Here is a 21,043-nt window from a genome sequence, read left to right as displayed (position 1 = left end):
GCAAACTGTCATAGCATTACTGAACAGAGACATGTTTAAGGGACTGAAATGCATTGTATCTGACAATTGATCGGCATTTAGGAGCCAGGAACTTGCAAAGTGGGCACAAGAAAAAAACATCACTCTGAAGTTCACAGCCCCTACCACCCGTCAGCCAACGGGCTCGCAGAACGGGTCATACCAGACATAAAACAATACATAAGCATGTACCCGGAATCCCCAGGAGGGTGGAAGTGTTGCCTACAAGCAGCAGTGTCGCATCACAACAGATCCCATACAAGTGCTTTGGGATGCAGTCCCCAGTATGCGGCCTTCGGTGAACCGGCGTATCTGCCTGCAGACGACACGCTGGAAATCAAGACAAAACTACACCTTGAGGAGACCAAGAAGACTGCAGAGAGCCAAAGAAAACACCGGGATTCGCTTAAACGAGCGTTTGACAAGCGTCATAACAACAAGATCCCCAATATTACTCTAGGTGGTCTAGTTTTGATACGGAAAGGCTATGACAGTCATAGTACAAAACTGTTGGGACCATTTAAGGTGACGAAAACGGCTACAAAAGACGGAATACTTAAGACCATCGGCTACGTAACCGAAGACGGTGGCATGGAAATAGCTGCTATCAGCAATGTGATTCCCTATATCCAGCGGAGGGTTGAAAACAAAGCCAGGGAGAGTGTAGCGACTCGAAGACGACGAAGAACTGCTTTGGCGGGGGAACGGGGGAAAGAGAAAGAAGAAGAATAAAATCTTCTGTCTCTGTCTGTGTTGGAATGTTACATGCGTCCTTTTCGGGCGTCTTTCTTTGTGCTTCAGCGGCGCGCTGCAAATATCGAGCTGTTTATCGTTCCTCGTGTGACATTCCCCTTTCTTGCTGTCGCGTTCATTGCTTAACCCTTGCGGCGAAACTGGATTTTTGTCCATTCTTCTTGATCGGAGTCTCATTTTTACGCGGAAAGCAGCGCTCGGAGACAAGGAATATATGGAAGACACTATCGAACGGACAGAACGACGTGTCTTCCTTATGTACCTGCGTGCACTGCTTCGCGCGTAAAAATGAACTGTCACCAACTCACCCAACGACGAACTTTACCGAGAGGAGTCGATTGTATAGATATTCCCCTTTCCTACATAAAACCTTTCTACACCTAACGTGCTGTTGCATTGCCTCCGGGATCCGATACATTGGAGGTTTTCTGCCCTTGACATGCTTTCCCCGTACCTCAGGAATTGCCCGTGTTTGACCAAGCGACGATGTCGTGTGACGACGTCTTCATCACGTCGGGGTTATGGCGGGAAATCTGAAGATCGTGATATCATAATGACGTCGCCGGCTGTCGTTATCCCTGAAATCATGTCCCTGAAATCAGATTGAGGTCATGGGATTTTCGGTGCGCCGTCAAAACCTACAAATGCACTTGCGTATCACCTGTCTTTTCACCGACTTCATTTCCTTGTTTTTTAAATGGGAACTTCTACGACTTTGAGCGTATCTATCTATCTATCTATCTATCTATCTATCTATCTATCTATCTATCTATCTATCTATCTATCTATCTATCTATCTATCTATCTATCTATCTATCTATCTATCTATCTATCTATCTATCTATCCAGCCGCCTACGACTTTGTGCTCTCCTGGCCGTTTCGTTAGTGGAATGTGCACCAAAGTTGGTATGGCATAACACGACTGTATGACAAACGTAAATGACAGGTAATACCGTGACAGTGATGACATGTGTGTCATGTACACCACGAAAAAAAACTGCGCCAGAAAAAAAACTGCGCCAGAGTCACCTTCCCGCCGCATGCTTCGCATAACATCGACTCCTACGGTACGTGGGATCTGCCGAATTTTTTGTTTTCAAATTAATTTTAAGTGCGAATGCACTTTATAAGCGAGCCTGAATCCGCCGTCCCATAGCAACGGCGCGAGGAGCGGAGAGGAGCGTCTGTAGCAACGGCGCAGCGACGTCACGCCCCACGTGACTGCGCGCGCTCCGCCCTCCGCTCCGTGGCTGCGCGCCCCGCGCATTGCCTGTGGTGATGAAGGCCGGCGGCGAGACGCCGAACGAAAGCGTGCGAAGCGAGCCGAGCACCCCGAAGCCGATCTGGCGCGGGGACGCGCGTTGCGTGAGCGAGCGCGGGCCCTCGAATTCGATCGGCCGGACGCGCACTTCCAGCGAGACTTCCTGGACCACAGCTTCGGATATAGCTGCGCGGTGTGCGATCGACTGTGGTTCGACAACAACCTGAGCCCCATCTCGGGCGTGCGCAACGCCGCCAACAAGTTGAACGCGTTGCGGGTTCTTTGGAACGAGTTCGGAAGACAGATCATCATCATCAGTAAATGTGCTTTGCACTTAAAAACGGCCAGATCTCCGTGGGTCGGCTGGCGCGTGCTCTCTCGCTGCCGTCTCCTTCGCTCGGCTCTGCAGTTTAGTCGCGCGCGCCCCCTCATAGCATCACCCCGTGCTTCGCACTTCCTCATACTCCCCTTCGGGGAAATGCGGTTTTTTTTTAATTAGGCTTACTTAACTAAATTGCTAAATATTGAGCTACGCAAGAAATGGCATTTGCAAAGTTCGAGAGCGTCGCGCAACCCCCATTGCATTATTAGCGATAAAGAAAGTCTTACGTGTCCCATGTTTTCCATACTGAAAAGAAAGCCCGCGAAATACAAAGAAAACAAAACACATGATTAGCGTATTCGCGCACCGTGATCGCGCTGCTCTACACCCTGGTTTTAGCGAACGAAATCAGCTGCGGCCACGACTCATCGGCTCCGTCGCAGCGGTAGGCCGATAAGTTGGCGGTGGTTTCTTGGCCCGCGTAAATCAGTTGGCGCGCGTTACGGCGCATGTTGTAGCGAGCGCATAAGATTCACCGAATGAGTTCCGGTACTCATGCGGTGAATCGCAGTAGTCAATGACTAGGCGGCACGTAACAACAAAAACAACAACGGTTTTTATGCCTCGTCCAAGTGGTACCATGTTACTGCAATGCACCGTAAAACTGTGTTATAACTGTTTAGCATAATCCCTCAAAAACAGTGTTGGCGCTAGCGCGTTGCAAGTAACGGCGTTACCGGTAACACATTACTTTCTTCAGTAACTTAGTAACTTACCTGTTACCTTTTGGAAACCGTAATGGGTAATGTACTTGCGTTAACGTTTTTTGTTAACATGAGGTGTCCGGTTACTCGTTACTTTTTATTCCAATTATCCCCGTAGTTTTACACAAACTTACTCCATCTCGTGGGAGCCACTTTCCCAGAGCACACCCCGGCGTTATTTTCTCGCAACAGCGGACTGCTGTCGGCCCGCCAGCCGTTGAAAAAGTGGTCCCGCGCGGTGTGCTTTGTTGCGCGGGGCGAATTGAAATGGGGAGCAAACTGCCCAAATTTCATAAATAGATCTGCTAGTGTCGGCTACCTTGCTGTCGAAGTTCAAGTTGTTGTGGATGGTCGATGAAGCGAAGCAAAATTCGGTCCTGGAAACGACCAAAATCGAGCTGCCCTGATTTGCTTTACTTGCGCACATCAAGACTGGTCGTATAGCGATCCGCCTGAGCTCCTTCTCGACATCATTGCCAACTCAAGATGAGTGACTGTCTCGATACCTTTGGTGGCGCATGACATCGCTCTATGTGGGCTCAAGTAAAACTTTTCGCGCTTTCATCAGCTCTTCCTGAAAGTGAATACAAGAATACCATGTAGTGCATCCTTCGAGCGCCTATGTAACGTAGGTGCGGACGTATTCACTAAGAAGCAAGGCAAGCTGTGCGATGATAGATTTGAAATGCATATGTTTCTGGCGTTCAGTAAGTTGTATTCACATTAGGAAGTTACACATGCAGTACTCTAGCGCTGTTTATCAACTTCGTTTCCCCAGTTAGTTTTGCTTCTTCCTATCTACAACTGCGACTGCGTTTCTCGCTATTCATTTCTGAGTGAGTGAGACTGGCGTTGAACACCCTGACGTACAAGATCACAATTTTTGCGATAATTGTGCAGGTTCAAGGGAAATAAAATTATGTGCGCAAATAGTATTTAGGGAAGTATGACATTTAAGCTTTTGTACATTGCTACACAATTTGCGCATTAGTTTTGTTAGTAGAAACACGCCGTCATAATTACTGCAAGTCTGCCGAGAGTTTAGAGAGGTTTTTTGTCGGAGAGCGTTGATGGTAAATTTGATCATTTTGCGTTTAATTTCATGTTGAGAAAAATGGCTTCACCATGTGGCACAGAGTTACAAGCCATCACATGTAACTGTAAAACAATCTTAATCCATTATACTATAGAGATGTTACGGCAAACTTGTGCAATTATTCTCACTCAATCAGTATTTCAGGTCAAATTATTGTTTGGGCTGGAACTCTTTAGTGAAATACAAATATGAGCTTTATAAAATGGTTATTGTGGGTTCCTGCAACAAAGATGCACTCAATAAAACTTCTGACCATGGAGTAACGGCAGAAGTAACATGCGTTACTTTTTATCAGTAACAATAATGATAAAGCATTATCTTTTTTTATGGGTAACGTATAGAGGTAACGTGTTCCTTTTAGGGGCGAAGCTCCTTAAGGCGGCACCCATTCGTCCCTCGTAGTCGTAGTCGTAGTAGTAGTGCGTAACAAGTCTCACGCTTTGACCTCCAAGGTGGCGCCGGTGGGAGATTTTTCCTGTGCGTTGTTGAACAATAAAAAATTCGCAGCGTGCGCGTTAACTAAAAGCCGAATTCTTCTGTCTCTCATTCCCCGTTAGCAGCCATTGGCATGTTCCAGTAGGAAACGTTAGTAGAAGTAGAAGTGTAAGCGTTAGCTAAAAGCCGACTTCTTCTGTCTCTCATTCCCATTAGCAGCCATTGTTTACCTCCAAGGTAGTGCCTGGTGAGATTTCTCCTGTGCGTCATTAAACAATAAAAATTTTGTTCAAAACGCCGTTGATTGATGAAATAAACCAACGAAAGACGCCAGATGTTTTGTAAAAGCAAAAACGAAAGAACGCCAGATGTTTCTAAAGCAAAATGAAAAGACGCCAGCTGCTTAACGAAAGACGCCAGATGTTTTCTAAAGCAATGGTTTTCTAAACAATGAAAATTCACAGCGTACATGTAAAATTAAAGTGAGCTGCAAGTCGTCATAACTCATCGAACCTTTAGTATAAACGCGCCCGATCTCAAGTCGGTGATGATGTACTGGGCAGAATTCACGGAAGATTCACGGTTTACCGATGAACCTCCGCAGCTTCGCCCACTCATCATCATTCACTCCGTGGATATGCTGTGATTTTTTTTTAAGTGTAACGAGTGACGTATTTAGTTACTTTTTCCAGTAACGCATACAGTACTCAAAACTCATTTTTTGTTGTCTACTGTAAGCATTATACGCGGCACCCTGGAGGTGAACCAAGTGTTTCTTGTCAACTAAGCAATTAGGCCTGTTCACGTTTGTGAACAGCCCAGGAAGATCGTGGCTTTCATGCAAATAGAATTTCAAGGTATTGGAATTGTTATTGCACTGGCGGTAAATTGCGCAGGACAACGTTCCGTAGTCGCATTTATAAGTGTGCCTTAGAAACGACACATTCAGCAATACATAAGCACGTACCTAGTAGGCTGGGCAAAGATACTTTGAAATTGTGTCGCGATACAATACAAGATACTCCCGAAATGATTGTATCCGATACGATACTTCCCAAATGTAGCTTAAGATACTTGGATACATTTGCAAATTTGCTATTATATATATATATATATATATATATATATATATATATATATATATATATATATATATAGTGTTTTACTTGAAAATGTGTTTACTTGAAAATTTCTTAGCTGCGAGCAACTTTCGTTAATTTTAACAATATGCCTGTTTATGTCATAAGATGCAAATCTTCTTGCTCAAGGCATATTATTTCCATTCCAAAACAACTTATTGGGATTTGTTTGGCTGCTTAACAGGGTAGCTCTTTAACCGCTGCGCTTTAGTGGTTTTTGCTTGACACTTCTGTAATATATGGGCGTCTCTTCTCCACTTGGCGACCAGCTATGGTTGCCATCTACTTGCAAGAGCGTCATTAAGAAGCCTCCGCACGATGGCGCAAATACCGCTTTGGAGTCTTACCTTGTTCGAAAGCGTATTATTCTTTTCGTAATACAGCATCCACCGACAGGTGTAGAGCAGCAACAACGTTGGTAGCGATATTGTTTCTGACGCATCGTGTGAAGACGACGAACTACCTAGTCGGCGCTCACAATTAATTGAGGAAATAAAACTGTAATGATTTTTCATATTTTATTTGTCTGCTGGGTTAAAGCATTCGTTAGCAACATGTTCACTAACGTTCAATCTTTTACCATTTCTTCTCCTAGAGAATCTGAGCCGCCAGGAAACGTCTCACACGTATTCTGGCAGGCACAAAGTGCCGCAGGTTATCACTGCTATTCACACTGTTGCGAACCATCGCGCACCTTCGTTGCGAATGCACCCGTTTCAACACCCAAAGAGCAGCTCTCTCAGCCGCATTGTGCCAGCTAGACAACCGGCCTCTAAAAGAGGACAAAATCCTGAGGCATTGGCCTACCCGTTCTTCAGCGCGAGCGGCTATAGGGGCGTTGATGCGGTTTCTTCGGCAAACCGGACCGAACGAAAAGTTATTACTGGTCTCACACAATGCTTTTAAACAGTGGGGATCTTCGATTTTCGGACTTCTGGCAGTTCGCTGGCAGCCAAAGCTAGCCAGAGGGTCAGCCAGCTAGTTGCGGTCGGGACAGGAAACAGCATCTTGTTCACGTGTGTGGGAATCCCGAGACAGCCCGGAGCTGTCTGAAGATCGCAAAATCGAACGCTGGGACAGCCAGCGTAAAGGTAAACAAACGCTACCGCCGTGGCAGCAAACAAAGCTTTGCGCCGCGTGCGCGTTGGTTTTTTAAAGACGATAGTCTTTCTTGGGGAACTTAAACGCAGGAATTTTGGTCTGTCTTTCTGTCTGTCTGTCTTTCTGTTTGTCGGCACGCCCCTCGATTCAGCCACTCGGCCAAAGTTGAACCACTTGCACAAGGGCCAGCCATCGTGAACGGCTCACTAGGTTCATACTTGTGTACATGGTTGATCAAAAAGCAAACATTACGCATATCTGAGGCGCAACATCACTAGGTAAGTATTAGGTGGTGTGTTCCTTTAATAGAAAATACATAGATACGTAATTCTAGAGACCCTAGTTTCTTAAGCTGCGCTGAAAATGCGACTGCGCCGAAACTTGGCTTCCTCCGTGCCCCCTGCGCGAGCTCATTGTTGTGTTTCGGTTTCAGTTCAGTATTGCACTGTACGAGTGCCATGGGGCGCCGCTCTGGCATTCCTGCTTTGCCCAGGCGACGTGAATATAAAAGAGTGTGTGGAGAGTACTCGTTGAGTGCGGACGTTTCTGCTGCTTCGGCGCTTCGCGCCAAACCGCGGGTTCGGGCTGGCTGGCGTCCCCGCCGGTCGCGTTGGTCACCACCGGTCTTGCCTGCTGCTGCGCCGGGACTGCCAGCCCGCAAGACAGCATTCACGTTTCCCGACGTATTGCCAGATAGCGTTCATATCTCACGCAGCGCCTCTTCTATCGTCTTTAGACGACATTTGCAGCGAAGCACGCAGATACGCGGCCAATTTTTCTGAATTGCCCGCATGGAAATATGTGGCGAGCTTTGCTGAATAGCTGAAATGATATTCTCGAGCATACGCATTTGGGATACGATTACGTATGTTCCCAAGATGAAGCGCAACTTGCCCCATCCGCGCACAAAACAGCCAGCTGGTGCACAGCGCCAAGGCGCCTCGAAAACGATGCAAGGTGAGCTGCCGCGCCGCTAACGGTTTAACCAGCTGACGTCTGCTTAGTACACGTGACAGTCGCTGCACAACACGACGCGAAATCTCGGGAAAGTGATCGTGTGCCCCAAAGAGCTCGAGGATCTATCGCGTACTACGTCGCACACACGCGTTGACCAGCTTGCGTATTGTTATAACTTGAGACATGCGGCGGTATCGGTACCACGAGTGCACGTTATACCTAAAATAGACTTGTGTGTGACGCGTCTTCGACTCGTTTTCACAGATGTTGCCTGAGCCTCTTTTACAGACCTAAGGGGCACTTACAAAAATATCATGTACCTCAGCTTTTATTTGACCTACTAGGTGTAACCGCGTACATAGTGTATGGCATTATTACTAAGCGGTGGAAAAAGACAAAGCCGACGATGAAATAAGCAACAAAAGGATGTATACATTTCTGAATTCATCTCCGTTTTTTCAAATCGACGCGCCGTAGCATAACATAATACCATACCACATATACTGGCCCGTAGATCGAAGTACGCTCGCACGCCGTTCGCGACCAACGACCATCACACAAAAAACGATGATGCGATCGCTATTATTCAATCAGTGCATATCATCAACATCGAAGACCTGGTTGAAATAGTCAAGTTCTGACGGGGTTCACGCACGCAAACATACGGTGAAGCGAAATAGCTAGTTCGATCCGAATCGCCTTCGCTAAGTGCACAGAAAGCACACATGACACGACAATCGAATACTACTACGAAAAAATAAACTTGAAAGGGGTCTCCATGCGTGCGTGCGAGTGCGTACAAGTAACTTTTGGGACATGTGCACGCCGCGTTGTTCATGAAAGGAATCTTCACGGGACACTTAAGAAAAGCAGTAAACATTAGCTCTAAATGCTCGCCGCCACTCGTAATCTCGTCATCTCGCACGGCGAAACGGCACCGAGCGTAAGGAGAAGCGAAGGTGTGGTCCCCAAGCGTCCGCATTGCAATCTGTCGAGTGCTCACAAAGATGGCGGCGAGCGTGCATCGTCTCTTTTCGGCGTCTGCTAGCCCGAAAGCAGCCCGAAACCTTCCAGAAAGCTTCCGCAACTAAATTGTCCTGGAAGCTTCTGGCGACCCGCGGGCTCCCCGTGGGTAGCCAGAACCGCCCAGCCCAAGAAAAATGAACGCCGACCGGAAGTTCCCCGCGCGGGGGGCGGAGCAACCAGAGAAAAACGAACGCGTTCTGGATGGCTTTGGCAGTCCGCGGGTAGTCGGAAGTGAAAAATCGAAGGTTCCCATTGACCTTGTAGTGTCATTACCGACACTCTCCTTCTCTTTCATTCTTTCGCACCCCTTTCCCCTTCCCCATTACAGGGTAGCCAACAGGAGTATATTCCTGGTTAACCTCCCTGTGTTTCCTTTACCTTTCTCTCTCGCTCTCGCTCTCTAGATCTACTTGCCTGAAAATTTGTAGCAATAAAAATACATTACGGTGACCTCAGAAAAATAAAACGAGTATATTTAAATCAAATAGCAAGATGACTCTGAATTAAACATTAAACATAAGTATACAGGGTGTTTCGCATAAGTAGAGGCATATATTAAAAAAATAAACACGTGGTTAACCACCGCTGAATGAAACCAAAGGTACTTGGTTTACCATCACGTGGCGCTCGTTATGGTATATTTTGTACTATGATTTACTGGTTAAATAAATAAGGTCAAATATGCGACATTTTTAATGTTCACTTTAGGACTAGCTGCGCTTCGACACATCGTAGAGCGCTTTAAGAACGCCCAATCCATTTTTTTTTTGGCAGCGTACATGCGGTGTGGCCCATATTTTGGTGCTTTTAAAGAAAGCCCGCGAAATATGAAATAAAAGCATGTTCGCAAACAGTTAAAAAAATAAGAATAAAGCAGCGAACGTACTTTAGCAGCATTTTACAATAGACCTATTTTACAAAAGACACATAGACATAACCACTAGTAACCAGTGCCCAGCACTGGTTCCTAGTGGTTTCTAAATATTAAAAAAAAGTGCCTCTTGAATACATGTAGAATAATTTGGATAAATGTTCGCAGCATTGAGTGTACATTCATATATCTTTTTAGATCATGAAATGCCACATCTCAACGATAGGAGCAACCACCAGAACAGCAATGGCGAACTAGAGGAGTTGAACTGTAAGTTAAATTTAAAGTGTGAATTCCTTCCCACATCAACAACACTGAGGCGGCGCAGCGGATTAAACGCCCCTCTATTGTAATATCAAACACCTCATATATCTGAGCTTAGTTGTAACAAGCATAAAAAGAATTTCAAAATAACAAATGACCAGTTCTCTATGCCAGCAGAAAAATTTATTTTGGTATATGAAACAAATACCTATTGGAGTTAGCAGACACTACGCATACGAATGTGAAAGAAAACAAGTCGGACGTCCCCTTGTGAACGGGCCACATTATTATTAAGCATGAAGGAAGGGAATAGGAAGGTCACTTTATCAATACGCATGAAGATGTTTCCTTTCTTTTTTGTTTCGACACACGTATCGGTGCTGTAGAGCACCGAAGAATGGGCAGGCGTATAGATATGGTGCGCCATACCCTTTATGGAGGGCAGGCGTGTATTCAGGTTTTGGAGCTTTCAGATAAGCGAATATGTCATTACCTGTGCCAGTCACCGCACATGCCACACAATGGAACGATGTGTGCGTGGACGTTTCTTCCTTCGCGTATGGCACGCCTTAATCGGCAGGACAATCGTGGCATTTCGTAAGTTAGGGACTGCTACCTTTCGGTCGAGGGGAGCACTTATGCTTTGCGCGATTATGTATGTGTGTCGACAATGACTAATGAGACAATTTTATATATATAAAAAAGTCTAAAGGCCGTGATGAATGCTATGGTGAGGCACGCAGAGCAAATATTTGATAGACTTAAATTAGGTTGGCTCGTTTATACACACAGCGAAAGGCACCATGGACAAATCATTAAATAACAGGCACCCTTCCTAGATCCTCAAGCACGGGATTCAAAAGTTGACAAGTTTCAGGTGGAGCTCCACATCATTTCCGACAAAGAGCACCAGAGATTTTACAAGACAAATCAGGAATTGATCACATACTTGGCCATCATGGCGAATGCGGTAAGATTATTTTGTAATTGTTTTTGTTTAAATATTTAAGGGGTATAAAGGACAAGATCGAAGAAAAAGCGATAATTTGATTTTAACATCGCGATATGCTATCATTCTCGGCAAGTATTAACAAGTGACACATTCAGATGCACTTGGTGGAGGCACTGCAATATATAGCCGCTGACATTGAAGGCGTCTGATACGGTAGACCACTGCTCCGTGCCGCAGTGCTGGAACAAAGCAACGCAGCCCGGGTCAGCTCTCATACCTGCCCACAATGTAAAATGCTGCCTGAAGATTGTATTGGGAAACTTGTAACTGGTAAACAGCCATTGTCTACAACTGGCATGCGCAGCCAGAACTTCCGCAAGGAAAGTTTCTGCTCCGCCATAGGGCTGCGACGTTCGGCGAGTAGGAGAAAGCGCTCATTGAAACGCTTGTCCGTGCGCGCTGCCTGGATAATGACGCTCTTCTCACGCTAGCTGACGGCTGACCCATACATTCCCCAGCCTCAAATTACCCCCAGAATTATGTTCACCCACTCTCAAATTCAAGTTGGCCCACACCAACAACATTTGTTTTCTTGGGAACTCTATGTAATAAATGTTCTTAGCAAACTAGAGGCACTTTTCCCGTTTCTATCTATTTATCTAGTCGCCTAGGTCTTGATGCCCTCATGGTCGTCTACTTAGCTTTGCACATGCCATAACTGGAATAAGAGGACGCGAATGTATGACGAACACGATTGGCAGGTCGTGACATAAATACTAACAATAATTCTTCGGCATTAACTCCTCAATAAGAAAAATAATGCGACTCCCGTGCCGCCTACCATATGAAATGCTTTCTAAAAGTCACGTGCGGCACATAGCGGCATACCGCGGCCCGTGGTGTGCGGGTATGTGCCACAGGTGATTATCAGTCTATATGAACCCAGACTTTATAAATATTCACGCTTCGGTGTGAAGGAACCCGTGTCACAGAAATGCGGTGCAGTGGACGGCGGTGTTGTGACGGCTTAAATAACCCGATGGAAGCAATGAATGAAAATATGGCTCGAGCCGGAATCGAACCCAGGCATTCAGCATGGCAGTGAAGTATTTTACCACAGACCCACGCTAGTGCTTCAAACTGTTCCGGCAAAAGACCCTATGCAAGCGTCATGTCTACCCGCCTACGTCTTGGCGCCCGTCTCCTTAGCTTGGTACATATCAAAATTGGCATAAGAAGGCGTGAGTGTATGACGAACACGATGTACGACGAATACCAGTTGAGTTGGCAATGTCGGCTATCGGCTTTAATATCATCACTCAAGCTATAGCCCTGCGTAGCGCAAACACGCTACGACCGCTAAGTTTGATATGCACATCATCGCCATGCAGCGTTCACTTCGTGGCGATGAAACTGACGGCTCTGCTCTAACGTGTGCACCGACGTTCCGTCGGAGCGTGAGATACCCTTCATAATAATAATATCTGGGGTTTTACGTCCCAAAACCACGATATGATTATGAGAGACGCCGTAGTGGAGGGCTCCGGAAAATTCGACCATCTGGTGTTCTTTAACTTGCACCTAAATCTGAGTACACGGGCCTCTACCATTTCGCCTCCATCGAAATGCGACCACCGTGGCCGGGATCGAACCCGCGACCTTAGGGTCAGCAGCCGAGCACCGTAACCGCTATACCACCGCGGCGGACTACCCTTCATACGCCAGTGTACTCAGGCAGTGCCTGGTAAGCTCACACGATATGCGCACCACTACTCAATATACACCAATACGTCGAACCACGTCGCAACGCTTGACTTAAAGCGAAAAATCCGGCATAGGTTGCTACTCGCTGTCTGTTTTGTATGAAATTGATTCCCACAGTGCGTGGGATCTCCCGGAGTCTTTATTTATCAGAAATTGCTCGCGCCTTTTGCGTTACAGACACCATTTGGTCGCCAAAATTGCTGCGCAATTCGCCAGAGAAGTTGCACATTGAAAATGTCGATTTTACCTTTGCAGCTGCAAGCCAGTTTTGTTTGTTTGTTTGTTTGTTCGTTTGTTTGTAGCCTACAAAGTTTGGCACATACCCATTCTGGGGGATTGGCCAAGAGGGCTTATTGTAGCCCTTGGATGATAATTACATTAATGTTTACCTCCCTATCACTAAAGTAGAAAAAATACGAAGATCAAGAGCAGTAAAATTACAAAAGGTATTCCAGGCTATGGATGATAATTGCATTAATTACAAAAAAGGAAATATGTGCTAATTTAATAACGGAAGTCTGAAATTCTGAGCCGACCAGACAGTTGAGTTTACCTCACCTGAACAAATTTGACTGTGTGTTGCTCCGATAACTTCTCCCTCTTTCATTGCGATATTTAGCTCATGCGGGTCCTCGTATACTGCTGACGTGTGGTGAGCCATTCCAGCGAACGTTGTTCTGACAGATTTTTTCTGCCTTGAAAATGACAGGCTGGTGGGCTAGTTGGTAGCACGTGATTTACACATTAGTACAAAGGATCACATGGACTGCGAAAGAGGAAGCCGAGACAAAGCACTCTGTGCCGCCTTGCTATTTCGCAGTGTATGTGGCCCTTCGGGCTACTGCGTGAATTACGGTTCGCCGTTGCATTGCGCGATACCACACGCTTGGCCTCATAGGCTGCATCTTCTAACAAAAGCAGTCACGCAATCTATACGACCTTAAGTTTGGTCTATGAGCTCGTTGATGCTAGATGCATGCTAGTTCACCGAAATGGAAAAGCAGCGGTAGAAGCATGCAGAAAAAAAAGGCGTGGCCTATGGACATGTTTGCCTCAATACCAAGCAATGAATATTTCTAATAGCTCGCTGAGGAAGCCGTAAACGTAAAGCCTGAGGCTACATGAAAAATTATGTTACCGAAAAGTAAAAAAAAACATATAAGAAAAACTGAATTTTTCTGACCACGCCCACATACCGCCATAGGTTTTGAGATTCTTAAAGCTTTAACAAAATTATCTTGAAAAGCTCTGGTAACGTCCACGCAAGAACGGTTGTTTGTATATACAGTTAAATGATCATAAGTTGCGACCACGCGATCGCTGGAACGTGGCTTTCTTAAGGTATGCCTGAGCTAGTAACAGTTAAGCCATTCTAAGAGTATATATGTAACGCAATTCGCCCTCAGCGATTGCCTGCATTTCACGCAAAACAGTTTGGAGATAGCACGTCGCGGTTACCGCGCTATGTGCACTGACTGTACGTATTCTGTAAATAGGTAGCGTCTGTAAACAATTGTGTGGTTTCTTTTTGTCGAAGATTATTATTTTAACAGTAAAAATATTAACCCAGCTTCGCACTAGTGGTACGAAGCCTGTAGGAAAGGTGGAGCTGAGCGGCGTTGTTATTTTTCACTTTCTTCATTTTTGTGTCTTTTCTCTAGTCTTTCTGTCTTTTTTTTTTCTGTTTATTTCTACGTTTTGCTTCTCTCTCTCTTTTCTTTCTATCTTTCTTTTTCTTTCGTCAATTCCTTTCTATTTCTCTATTTGTTCTCTTTCTTTCTTTCTCTTTCTTCTTTTGGTATGCTTTACTCTCTCTCCTCTTTGTCTCCCTCATCCTCACTTCCCTTTAACACCCCCTTGCTATAATATACTACAATAGACTAGGCTATACCCTGCTAGCGTGCCTGGATAGCCTAGTGATTACGACGTTCCCCTTTCGATCGCTGCCAGGCGGGCTCAAATCCCGCCTCGTCAAGAAATGCTTTTGCCAAGAATTTCTATCCGCGTCTTTATTTCTTTCTACCCGTCTCTTTCGCATCCCACGCCGCACAAACCGGCGTGGGATGCGAACGGAAGTTCGCGGGGATAAAACAAAACGACATGACACAAGATATCTCGAATAAGATATCAGTGGGAGAGAACTACGCCGTGCACTTGATATAAAAATCCCCCATTGTAACGTTCTATTACATGCGTCATGATTTGGGTGTTTCCTGAAAAAGATGACACTGTACATCTCATTGTGGCGTTGAACATGCATTTTTTTCTAGGTGAACTTGAGGTACTTGGACATGGCCAACCCACATGTGAAGTTCCTTCTTGTCGGTGTGACAAGAGTTAAAGTAAGAATAATATCCAATCATAGCATTTTGGCATGGCATTGTCATGTGAAGGAACCCTTGAGAACATGCCCAGATGGCATAGTACTCAAAAATTTAATAGCAGAAGCGAAATCTTCATAATTTTTATGGACTTTAGTGGCACGAGCAACGATTAAGACTTGTTTCACTTGCAAGCATATCCGGTCGAGCGCTTTCGGTATCTCGAATATTCATAAACAGTCTTCGTAAAAATAGAAATCCATGTTTCTGGTTCACGTGAAGTTATATTAGATACATGTGATATTGTAGCATAACCTTCTTAAGATAAGTACCAATTTACTGTCAGAATGAATAAATAAATTTGATTTATTTAGTTTTTTTTTAAGATTGTGGGCAGCTGGAATCGTTGCGGCACCTGGCGGAGAAGATCTCAAACACGCGCTTCTCTGTGGGTGGGCTCTGAGATACGCTCGGAGAGCATATCGGACTTTAGTTGTTGTCTTTAACTGTATTGTGGTCATCATTACGTAAATTGAAAGGCATTATAGTGTACGAAAAATCACCCTTTCAGTTGGCGGGATCCGAACCCACAACCCTTTAACTACGCGTGCGATGCTCTACCGATTGAGCTGCGTGGTGCTGGTCACCATCCTCGATTTCGAAGAAGTTTACAGTAGGGGCGGATTTTTACAACCAGTACAATGATTTCGTTGTTGTACTCAAGAAAGAAATGTTCGCTTGAAAAACAATATAGAAATTTTGGTAAAAAAACCACAATTTTCCGCCAATTGCGCAATTTCTGAACTTTTAGCGCACCTAGCAAAAGAACGGTGCACTTCTTGGTCCCAATATTTATTGCTAATAAAGAAGGAGGGACATCAATCCTTATGAGTGTTTTGTTTATCTTTGCTGTTGAAGTAATTCTAAAGAAAAAGATCACGAACAAGGTAAACGGCACAAAATACCTGTACTTATGGAATTTACTGCTACGGGCAAGTTAAACTAAGGACAATACAATTGGAAGAAAAAAGATAATGGCTTACCGTTTACCAGCACAGTAAGTGCGTGTGTCACTCAGGTGCATAAGTTTTGCATTAGGTCACTTTACGTTTTGCAGAAGACATAGGTACATATTTAGTTTAACTTCGAAATACATTGCTTGCCTAGGGTAGTTATAAAGTGTTCTTTTTGTTGTTTTTTTCAGCAGCGCCAATGTTACTCCATAAATCCGCTATGACTCCCATCACTTCCTAAAGGCACATACCAGCTGCGAGTCTTCCTACAAAATAGTGCGACCTTCAGTAAAGTTGTCTCCAGCGGTTCGCTTTGGCTACCGCGGAAATCTGCCTAGCCTTGACGGAATATTTGCTTCAGCAAGCTCCGCAGAGGTCTCAGAGAACGTCAAGTGGATTTGTGCTTTCAATATCTGCTTAGAATCGGTAGAACATTCATACAAATATTTTATTAACGCTATAGCTTTCACATAAGCTCAGATATTTTCGTACAATATGAAGTCATACAATTTCATTATATGAGCTTTCACCAGCGTAGATCACATGCATAGAGAAAACATCAAAGCCGGTGAAAACTCTTTGCACGTTCACAGAAAGGAAATGTCATCCAGCAGTGAGTCAGCGTTTGCCATTGAGCGCCAAACTTACGTACCCTTTCTTTTGCTTTATTTACCACAGGACCACGACTTCGCTCAAAATAACGCTGGTGAAATTGAGGCGGGAGAGATGTTGGGTGGGCTAGGAAATTATAAAAAGGAAGGTAAAATACCAGGAAAATATGACGTCGTGTACCTAATGACAGGGTAAGTAAACGGCGTCGGCATCTTCTCCTTTGATAAAACGTTATGTAAGAACGTGATGAGGCACCCTTTCGAAGCGCGATGTTTCGTTTGTTTTGATTAGGTGAAAAAGAAGTTAGGTGGTATCAAATAATTTCACACTAGCTGTGGGTGATGTTGTTATTACGCGAATCTATAAATAAAATTCGAAATTTTATTGCAGGCTAGACATGATAAAATTTGTCAATGGAAGAAAGTCAAAGGCCATTTCAGGTAGGTGGATTGACCTTGAAAGAAATCGAATAAAAAAGTCGCAGTGTGTATGCATTCGTCTAAGGCGACTCGAAGGCGAAAGCCATATGCAGTTTCTTTTCAGTCAATGCATTGTTCACTCCCCCTCCTCCCCTTCCGAAAGCTTTCTGCAGCTCACGTGGTTTTGCCCTGCCTCCGAGATCGGCCCATCTTTAACCAAGCGACAATGTCCTGCGATGACGTCATAGTGACTTATAATGACCTCACAAAATATCGCGATCTGTGCCGTCAATATAACGTCATATGGTGACGTCATCACGTGACGATAGCTTTTTGCAGCACTCGCATTGGGGCGGCCGACGCCTGACGCCGACGTCGATGATCAATTTTCGCGTTTGATGAGGCATCTAAGGCTTTCGGCTTGAAATACCACAGACCTCATGTCACGAATGGCTCGTCGCCGTCCTTCCACAGGGTTGCGGATGGCCAAGTTTTGGCCTTGGTCTTCTCTGGTACTTCGTGCTTGGTATTCCAGGGCAGCCAAAGTGCGTGTTCCGGTAAAACGGAAAGGCGTTCCGCTGTCGTGGTGGGGTAAAAATCGGTCGGAGAACAATCGTGCTAGCCACCTCGATTACCGCCATGTTAGGAGGGGAAGCAAGAGCATTTCTGATGACTTTTGCCGCTCTCGCACCATAGGAGGCTAAGCGTGAATGACCTTAAGGCCGATCTGCCCAATCCAGTGATCGATGTCGATCCTGCGCGGGCCCGTAGCCAGGAATATTTTTCGCCGGGGGGGGGGGGGGCACTTGCTGAAGGCATTGACTATTTCAGAAAAGCACTTCTTTTCATTACTTATTTTCGGTAAAAGACCCCATACATCAGAATATCGAAGGGGGGGGTGCTACCCCCCCTCAGCTACGGACCTGACCCAGCGTATTGTAGTCGCTGGGAGACACGTGGCTTCCAGGTGATGGTGCATGCGATGGCCATGGAGGTCTACATTGAGTTTTTGTGAGATAGGCAGCAATGTAACGTTAGCGTTCACCGCGCTGCTCACAAGGTGCGTTGAGGCCAGTGGCGTGACGCCATGTCACGTTATTGGCAGCGGCAGTAGGTGCGGGCGGCTTCTCTGCCGTGATAGCAGAGATAATAATAATAAAATATCGGAGTTTAACGTTCCAAAACCACGATATGATTATGAGAGACGCCGTAGTGGAGAGCTCCGGAAATCTCGACCACCTGGGGTTCTTTAACGTGTGATAGCAGAGAGGGCGATGGTCGGGGGTGAGCTATACGCCACTCTTTCTTGGGGCATGTCGCTGACCGACACGCGCGGTATGGCGCCGTCTGCGGCAGTGGTGGCTGGAAACGGGATAGGTGCATTGGAGTGTAGCCAGGGGTTGGCATACCGGGTCCGTGCCCCCCTCCCCTCCGCAAATGTTTTTTTTATTTTTGTTTTTGCGATTGCATACGAAGCAGAGAAGAGGTTCTTGATGGAAAATGGAAAATAGAAAGGTGGAGAGTGACACAGTAACTGCCTCTCAGTCGAGGACACCACAACCGCGTCACTTTAGGGGAAGGGGGTAAAAGGGAAGGATGAGAAGATGGTGGGAGGAAAAAGGAAGGTCACAACAGGTAGAGGGCTGGAGGCAGAGAAAGCGGGGAGATCCATCGTTGTCGTTGCTGGTCACGCGCTAAGCACGGCCTAGAGGCGGTCTGCGAGTTGCGCGGCATCAATGTACTCGAGCACCGCGCGTAGAGCACCACGAACACGGTCCATGGCTCCGGCCGGGTGCAGCACATCGTTCATGGTCCCGCAGGGTAACCCTTGCCTCCCGAAGTCGCGCGCGAGGTGCTCCCGTTGCGGAGCCAGAGCGGTACAGGAGATGACGAGATTCTGGAGTGTTTCTTCCTCACCGCAGTCGCCGCATAGGGGTGAGGGAGCACCGCGAAGGCGGTGCCGGCGCTCGGCGGGCCAGACAGAGCCGGTCCGCAGTGCGAGCAGAAGGGAGCGCTCCTTTCGGTTTAGCATTCCCTCCGATAGATAACGCGGGGGGCAGGCGGAGGCTACGTGCGCATCAGGGTGGTTGCGAGCGAGCTCTCGCCGGATGTTCTGGCGTGCTGAATCTGCGGAGTCCGCGTACGTTGTCAGTGGAACCGCGGGGTCGTGTGCAGTCCTCGCCAAAAATGACACTAGACTACATCTCTCTGCCCGGCCCCTACTTCAGATCAAGAAGGTGCCCCCCCCCCCCCCCCGAAAGAAACTTCTGCCTATGCCCCTGGACACGGGCACGGAGGAGCGTGACTGCGGACTACGGTGGCACACGGCGGGCTGGCTTAGGAACTACGAGTGAATGAGGAATTTTTCGGGGTACGACGATAGTAGTTCAATTCACGCAAGGCTGCAATGAAGTAACAACTTTCGCAGTTAATCAGACATACTGGGGTCGGCATAGCGGAAGAAGTCTGGCATTTCTTTGGTGTACATCTCGTTATTCTCATTGTCCACCACGGTGGAACATGGTTGAAGACGCGTAAATTGGACGAGTTGGTGAGGTTGCTTGGTAATAATATAAAACAGCACTTTTTTCATACACAAGACAAAGGAAAGAAGAGACACACATGGTGCTGATCTCGCAACTGGTGTGCAACGGCGCTGATCTTGCAAATGGCAACGAAGTTTTTCTTGGGTGAATTGGTGCTTACTGAACGACATGATACTGTAGCGCGAAACTGGAAAGGTACACTAAATGGAAGAAAGAAGTGGGAAATTCGGCTTCTTAGTCTTTACATTCGAGCCTTGCTTTACAAGATCATGTCCTTCAGTAAGCACAAATTCAACCAAGAAAAACTAATTGGGGAACGAAACCACGACAGCAAAGCCACAAGGACACAGTTGAAACAGAATACATGCGGCCATGTTGGCTGTTTTGATCTAAACGGTGAAACAGAAAGCTGGTTTATGAATGTGTCTTAGTTTGATTCAAACAGATGCAGGACTTGACTCTTTTTTAAATTCATGATAAAATGAAGAATTGCCACATTTTGATTACAGTTGTATGAAAAGTGAAAGATACTCAGGCGTGCTTTATGCTCCAGTGAAATTTATCCCAGTTTCGATTTCTTGATTTGGCTCTTATAGAAATAAATAGGCCACATATGAGATGTATTCACAACTGCAGATCGGCAGCGCCAGCCTTTTCTGTTGCTCTCATCGTCTTCTTGGTCATGAACGAAGTGTTCAATAGCAGTTTCTACTACGTAGTTACCCCAGAAGGTACAACACCCTCCCGGAGCCCTCGAGATTGTCGTCGGAAGATGAGCGGTAGGGCTTGAGCCGCGAACTGTGAACGACATTACTGGACCGAACCAGAAATGATGAATCTGGTCCGTCATTCCAAACGTGTCTGCGCAATTGCTAACGAGGTCAGTTTCATGGGTGACAGGTTTCACCTGACGCAGTACGCGGTATGGTTCCGTGTACCAATACGGAAGTCTTTCAGACAACACCACACAGTGGTAAGATACCAGAGGACCATAAGGCTACCAGAAGCGAAATGTGCATTGATCGTGAAGCATCGTACCGATGTCATTTATTGCGTTGTAACAGTGTAGCCCGAGCACCAGCGAGATGACGGATATGGTCGGCAGCATGGGCATACTCGTTCGTGAATGGCATAATTCGTGAAACAATTTTGTCTAATGGCAAAGACGATTGTCGTCCGTACACTCTGAAAAGTGAAAAGCCAGCTGTATCGCTATGAGACCAAATATATGCCAAAGTTACATCGGGAGGGGCGAGGTGCCCGTCAGGGTAGTTTTGTGACACATATGTGGTGGGTATGCCCCTAGGTGTTGGAGTGAAATGGTCCGTCAGGTCGTCGGTCTGACGATAGACAGAGGTGCTCAGGAACAGGATGATGACGATGACTTGAGACATAAATGTACAGCAAC

The 21,043-nt window shown here is 46.1% G+C and overlaps 1 protein-coding gene across 1 annotated transcript in view; it reads left to right on the top strand.

Annotated features, from left to right (window-relative positions):
- The window catches only part of LOC119394394 (venom metalloproteinase antarease-like TtrivMP_A), a 127,432-nt gene that overhangs the window by 53,449 nt on the left and 52,940 nt on the right, over positions 1-21,043 (top strand). Inside the window, exons 5-9 of the mRNA XM_037661692.2 lie at positions 9,943-10,014; positions 10,848-10,978; positions 14,995-15,066; positions 16,737-16,861; positions 17,061-17,110. Of these exons, the coding sequence (XP_037517620.1) occupies positions 9,943-10,014; positions 10,848-10,978; positions 14,995-15,066; positions 16,737-16,861; positions 17,061-17,110 (450 nt within the window). The remainder of the gene's footprint in view (positions 1-9,942; positions 10,015-10,847; positions 10,979-14,994; positions 15,067-16,736; positions 16,862-17,060; positions 17,111-21,043) is intronic.

Source organism: Rhipicephalus sanguineus, chromosome 5 (assembly GCF_013339695.2).
Source record: "Rhipicephalus sanguineus isolate Rsan-2018 chromosome 5, BIME_Rsan_1.4, whole genome shotgun sequence".
Classification (NCBI taxonomy): domain Eukaryota; kingdom Metazoa; phylum Arthropoda; class Arachnida; order Ixodida; family Ixodidae; genus Rhipicephalus; species Rhipicephalus sanguineus.
This window is presented reverse-complemented; position numbering and strand designations above follow the sequence as displayed.